The sequence below is a fragment of the Cebus imitator genome, unplaced genomic scaffold, assembly GCF_001604975.1.
Source record: "Cebus imitator isolate Cc_AM_T3 unplaced genomic scaffold, Cebus_imitator-1.0 Scaffold101, whole genome shotgun sequence".
NCBI classification, from domain to species: Eukaryota; Metazoa; Chordata; class Mammalia; order Primates; family Cebidae; genus Cebus; species Cebus imitator.
In genome coordinates, this window is record NW_016107416.1 from 509,867 (window position 1) to 516,076 (window position 6,210).

The window sequence follows — 6,210 nt, forward strand, 5'->3', positions numbered from 1 at the left end:
TATCAGAGTTAAGGGCAGAGCCCAGGGTAGCCCAGATGTTCCAGGAAGGAAGTGCAAGCGAAGGAGACAGCGGTAAGAGTGTGTGCACAGGGTGTGTGCCTGCAGGCCCCGCAGACGTGGCAGCTCCGGATAGGGGCTGTTCTAGGGCGGCCAGCCCTCCTTTACCCAGCTAGCCGCCAGTCCCAAAGGGAGCCCCGTGCCGGCCCGGACAATGCACCAGGTAGACTCTGCTCACCCCTTCCTGCCAGGCTGGGCTGACTCCCTGTGGGGGGCCCCATGTCTGTCACCCGCCTGTGAGCTTCCCCTTTTCCTCTGTACATCTAGAGATGCTTCCCCACCCCCTGCCCTGGGAGCTTTGTGGCCGGGACCCAAAGATACTTGCAAGGTAGGGAGTTGGGGGGTGTCTTTCCACAGGCAAAGGGATGCGTGTGGGAGATGGGATAGCTTGGACAGTGGGACTGAGGGACTAAAGGAGATGGGTTTGTCTTGGGCAGCCTTTCCTGGCTACCATGGGTGGGGCCACGCTGAGGGTGCAGGGTTAGAGGGAGGGGCTCCACCCGCTAAGATCTGCTCCAGGGTGGCCCATCTGGGAAGGGGAAGCTAAGGAGGAAAAGTTTCTTGGGTCTGCGAGGACCTCATCAACTCTAAGGCTTACAGTTTTGTGTTTTGCCACCTTCACTACAGTGCCACCACCCTTATCTAACACCCAGCAGGGTGGAGACAGACAGGCGTACAGATCATGACCCCCAGCTTTTGGTAGAACACTGAGACTTTGACAGAGGAAGACTGGCACAGGGTCTCCTCAATCCATCCTGGGCAGAGCCAGGAGTCCACAATAGGCACCCCCTCCCCTCCAGGACCCCAGAACCTGATGCTGAGACCTCGGCGGGGTGGCGGGGGCACAGTTATAGGAGAGGCATCCCCCTGCCTCACTCCAAGCTTCTAAGATTCATGTCCCCTCTACCTCTCCCCTGGCCAGGGTGCTGTCTGTCTGACTTCTGTGCAAGTGGGGAGTAAGGGGAGCCTAAGATGCTTGACAAGGACCTCCTTTTCCCAGGACTTTAGGAAGCAGGTGCTCTCTCACTACTGCCCAGGATGTGGGGACAGCAGCCCACAGCATGCCAAGACTCCGGACCCAGGGCACAGGATCTATTTAGGAATTTTGCTGGAGACCTGGGAAGAGGCAACAGTGGGAAGAAACTTGGGAGGCCAAACTCTATATGCTGAACTGTGATGAAGCCAGCACTCTCTTTGTCCCTATCTGAATGACTTTGTCTTCCTGCGTCTGTTTCTTTTTTCTCGATCTTTATTTCTGTCCCTGTTTTTGTGTGTCTTTTTCTTTCCCTTTTCCTCTTTCTCCCTCTCTGTGTCCCCCTCTGCCTTTTCTGCCTTTTTCTTTTTCATTTTCTTTTTCTTGAGATGGAGTTTTGCTCTTGTTGCCCACACTGTAGTGCAATGGCACAATCTCTGCTCACCACAACTTCCACACCCCGGGTTCAAGCGATTCTCCTGCCTCAGCCTCCCAAGTAGCTGGGATTACAGGCATGCACCACCATGCCTGACTAATTTTGTATTTTTTAGTAGAGACAGGGTTTCTCCATGTTGGTCAGGCTGGTCTTGAACTTCTGACCTCAGGTGATCTGCCTGCCTTGGCCTCCCAAAGTGCTGGGATTACAGGTGTGAGCCACCGTGCCCAGGCTGCCTTTTTCTTTTATGGTCTCTGTTGCCATGTGGTTTACCTCTGTATTATCTGTCTCTTTCTAGGTCTTTACTCTGACTTTTTGTCTTTCTGCCTTTGTCTCTGGTCCCTTGCCCCACCTCCCACCTCAGGTTCCTTTGGGTGTTTGTCTCTCTTTATTTTGGTCATTTTCTGTGTGTATACATCCATGTCACCCTCTCTCTCTGCCACTCCCCTCCCAGGCTGGCCACTACTCCTGGCCCTCTCCAGCTGTGAACAGCTCATGGGGGCAGGAGCCCCAGAGGCAGCTTCCGGAGGTGCTAGGTGGCACCTGGGAACCACCTCGAGGTGACGGGCTGCACATAGTCACCATCATCGTCACTATCTTTGTTCTGCTGGCAGTCTGCATCGTGGTGGCAGTCCACTTTGGGCCAAGACTGCACCAGGGCCGTGCCACACTCCCTACAGAGCCATCAACCCCAAAGCCGGAGGATGGCATCTACCTCATCCACTGGCGGGTGCTGGGCCCCCAAGACAGTCCTGAAGAAGCACCGCAGGGCCCTCTTGTTCCTGGCTCCTGCCCTGCACCAGATGGACCCAGGCCCAGCATCGATGAAGTCACACATCTATAGCAGCGAGACTGGAAAGTTAGCCTGATCTAGCTCAGAACAAGAAACCAGACAGAGAAATAGGGCAAAAGCAAATTGGAGCCTGGGCATCAGAGCGTCGGAAGGGCACACTGGACTCAGCTGGAGCTGCTCTCTCAGAACATTTATAGAGAAAGTCCTATGGTAGGCAGGAGACATCAAAGAAGCTCAAGGGCCCTGCCCAGAAACACGCTGCTGGGGGCCTTCCCAGGGCCCGAGGCCACCTCACAAGGTCACTCCCTCTTCAGGGACCACCAGGCCCCTGAATCTTCTTTTCCAAGTCTCTGCTCCTTCACCGAACCCCTAGCCTCCTTCCCTTTTGTTGTAACATGAATCCAGCTTGGGAGGTTCCACCAGCTCCCCCAAGCAGGAATGCCAGCGGCCCCATGGAGCGGCCCTGATCCTACAAAGGCCAGCCAGGGAGACCCAGGCAGGGAAGCTGGGGTATACCTTCCCTGAGACTCCCTGGGTTCAGGGAAGTGACGAATGCCTATCCTCCGTCAGTCAGGGGCCATCCTTCAGCTGTCAGGGCCCAGACCTTGTTGACAAGCTCTAAAGTCCTTGTAAGCCCAAGCACAATTTATAGTTCAAAGACTGGCTTTCAAAGGTCCCCACCAACTCTGTCTTGCCTCCCCAGAAGGGATAGGGGGAATTTGGGGGGCTCTCATTGCCTTCCACTTTCTGTGTGCCTGGGCCTGTTGGAAAAGCCTAGAATGTACCACAGGACATTTCCCAGATCTTTCCAGCTGATGAAAAAACAGGAAAGGAAAAGGAGCTCCATGGAACTTGTTTGGGGAAGGAAGGAGTGGGGTGGGGACCACTACCAGCAGTGGGAGGGCCTGGATCTAGTCAGCAGGGGGGTCAGGAAGATGCAGCCAGGGGCCAGGAAGACAAAACTGGACTTTCTGGTGGCTCAGTGCCTCCTGGTGGCACTGCCTTCCCCAGCACCTCTGAATCTCACTCATCTGTAGTCCAGAACATGCAGACAGACATTTATGGCAGGACCTCTGGTGCTTTACCCTGGAGAACCCCTGGGGGCATTGGCTGGGAAATAACAGAAGATAAAAAGGAACAGAGGTGGGGACTGCAGTGTGTACAGAGGACAGGCTTGCCTCTTTGGGACTGGGGAGAGGCAGCTAAAATGTTAATAGCTGCCCCTTGTTGGACAGGGGCAGGACACCAGGCTTCTCTGTGGACCTACAGATATGATACCATTCACTCCTCGAAAAAACCTCCAGGGGAGGGGCCGCTGCTATCCCTGTTTTACACTTGGGGACACTGAGGCTTGTTTATCAAGACACCTAGGTAGACACAGGTACTAAGCAGTGAAGTCAGGATTTGAACCTGGGGTCATCAGAGTCCACAGCCTAAGCCCTATGCTAGGGACTGGATGGATTGGAAAGACCTTTGATTCTGGGCTGGTTTCTAGTATACGAGCCACTGGTGTGGTGATGGGGGATTCTCAGGCCTTGGGGACAGGGTGGCTGGGATACTTCAGGAAGTGGGGACTGTTCCCGCTTGACCCCCTTGGCTCTGCCGTCCTTAGGGGGAGCCGGTTCCTTCTGACCAATGAGTGTCTGTGTGGAGCATTTCTCCACAGTGATGCTGTGCTCAGAAATGTATACTGAGCATTTGTGATAAAAAAAAAAAAAAAAAAAAAGATGGGAGGGAGGGAACGAGCCCAGCCTGATGGGACAAATGGAACTAGCAGAGATGAGCTGCCTTCCCTCCCAGATGGAGGCAGCTGCGCCTCCACAGCTTGTCACGGTGGCTCAGTTGTGACCATGATGGCGAAAGGTACGGCACGGCAGCGGGCTGTGCTGTCCAAGGCCCTCCAGGAACTGTCCCATCTCATCACACAAACTCTTTCTCCCTTGTCCCTTTGCAGGCTCACTCATCTGGCACATATAGTTAGTGACCCCTGCTCCTTTGAGTGGCCCCTTGCCCAGGACACTGCTGTGTACCCCTCATGGCATCATCTGTGGGCTGGCTCAGGCCAAGCCCATGGTCCCTGCTCCCCAAGCCTCTCACTGGAGACAAGGGCACTGAAAGGATAGGTGCCCTCAGCACAGTGGATGGCTCCGTCCAGATGGAAAATGACACCCAGCCCCCTGCTGGCCTGTACTAGGATGAGGAGGGGTGCAGGGAAGCATGCATGTGCAGGCAGGTTTGGGGCATCAGGGACAGTAAATCCCGTCTGTTATATCAGAGTCCAGCAGGAAAAAGACGACACTCACATTGGGTAATCTGAGGCGTGCTTTAAAAAGGGATCATTGAGAAAGGGTGGAGTGTAAGGAAACTGAAGGTGAGAGGGAGGACTCTAGTGGGGTGGGGGTGGGGCCCATACACAGCTAGACTTAAGGGGCCAGGGAAGGAAGCAGTTCCAGAACCCTAGAGACAGTCTTGGTTATGCAAGTGTTGCCCAGCAGGAGAGCCCACAGCAACCTTGATGCTGCAAGGTGGGAGCGGGGGGGATTCACTACCCCAAATTCAGCCTCCTCCCTTCCATTCTCCCACTGGGGGTCCCCAATAATGGAACATGACCAGGAGCCAGAGGGCAAGGGAGCCTGTTGGTACCATCGAGAGAGTTTGGTATACCAGAGCAGAGGAAGGGAAGAAGGGTGGGGAGTAGGTCTGGAAGGCCCAATGAAAGACACCTGGCACATGCCTTAAGCACCTAGAATCCAGAGCTTACGAGAAACTTCGACACACTCAGTCCTCACTACAACCGTGAGGGAGGAAGGGCAGTGATTATGATCCCTTTCATAGGCTGAAGCCATCGAGGCTCAGAGAGGGGAAACAACTGGCCCAAGGGGACAGGACTCCTCTCGACACGTCAAGTCCTGGGCCTTTCCCTGCAAGGCCCCTGTTGGGGGAAATGGCTCTGCTGGACATTCAGCCACTGAAGAAAGCCCCCAATCCAGATCCTTGGAGACCACCGGAGGCTCAGGCAGAGTGACCTTGGGTCTCAGAAAAGATCCGAGCGGAGAGGGAGGGGCTTTTCCATTCCGCTGATGAGGAGCTCAGGCTCTTGGGACATCGTGGAGCTAATGGGCACCTCTGAGGTCTTCAAGCTGCCCACAGTAACTTCCTCCTCTTCCTCCTGCCGCAGATGCCGGAGAACCTCCTGGGACAGCAAGAAGCTGCTTCCATCTGCAGGTTCTGAAACAGGGAGATGGTGGAGAGCGGAGTGAGGACCTTACACATTCCCACTTGAACACGTCTAGAAGACTTGCTGGGAAGATCCCCTAACCCTCCCTACCTGCTCTTCCTACCCACCCCCTACCCCAGCCACTGGGGCTAGAGTTTTATGGAATCCTAGAGCTAGAAGTGGTTTCTGGGAGAATGAAATTCCACCCTCTCACTTTTAGAGCTGATGCTCAGAGAGGAGCAGAAACCTGCCTGAGATCACACAGTGAGGGAGCATCAGAGCCGAGGCTGCAGCCCCAGCCTCCAGTGCCCGGTGCATACCAGCCTGGGACTCTTCTGTTTCCTCCAGGATTCCTAGATAAAGTGACAGGCCCCTAGAACCCACTTCTTCAGGCTTCATGGAGGGACTACAGTCAAACACCTAAAAAAGCAATCTGGTATGCTGAGAAGAGGGGGGCTTCTCCCAGGGAAGGAAGGACAGGCCCAGGGTGTGGTGCTGCCATAGCTCCTTCTGACTCTTTGGAAGACCCTGGGACCCCTGACTCCTGCTGCCCTCCAGCCTATCAACCCCTTACCCTATCAACCCCTCACCGTATCAACCCCTCACCCTAACAACCATTCACTCCATCAGCCTCTCACCCTATCAATCCCTCACCCTATCAACCCCTCACTCCATCAACCCCTCACCCTATCAACCCCTCACTCCATCAATCCCTCACTCCATCAACCCCTCAC

General features: G+C 54.9%; 2 protein-coding genes across 4 annotated transcripts in view; one reads left to right on the forward strand and one right to left on the reverse strand.

The window, feature by feature from the left end:
• The first annotated feature begins 211 nt into the window (after positions 1–211).
• Positions 212–2,310, forward strand: SMIM33 (small integral membrane protein 33). Its single transcript, XM_037741500.1, has 3 exons — positions 212–220; positions 1,058–1,189; positions 1,921–2,310. The coding sequence occupies exons 1-3, from the start codon at positions 212–214 to the stop codon at positions 2,308–2,310; spliced, it is 531 nt and encodes a 176-aa protein (XP_037597428.1).
• A 2,256-nt stretch (positions 2,311–4,566) lies between these two features.
• STING1 (stimulator of interferon response cGAMP interactor 1) overlaps positions 4,567–6,210 on the reverse strand; it is a 10,021-nt gene continuing 8,377 nt past the window's right edge. For all 3 annotated transcript variants that reach the window (XM_017536735.2, XM_017536734.2, XM_017536736.2), the window contains exon 8: positions 4,567–5,487. In XM_017536735.2, coding sequence (XP_017392224.1) covers positions 5,294–5,487 — 194 coding nt within the window. In that variant the 3' untranslated portion in view covers positions 4,567–5,293. The remainder of the gene's footprint in view (positions 5,488–6,210) is intronic.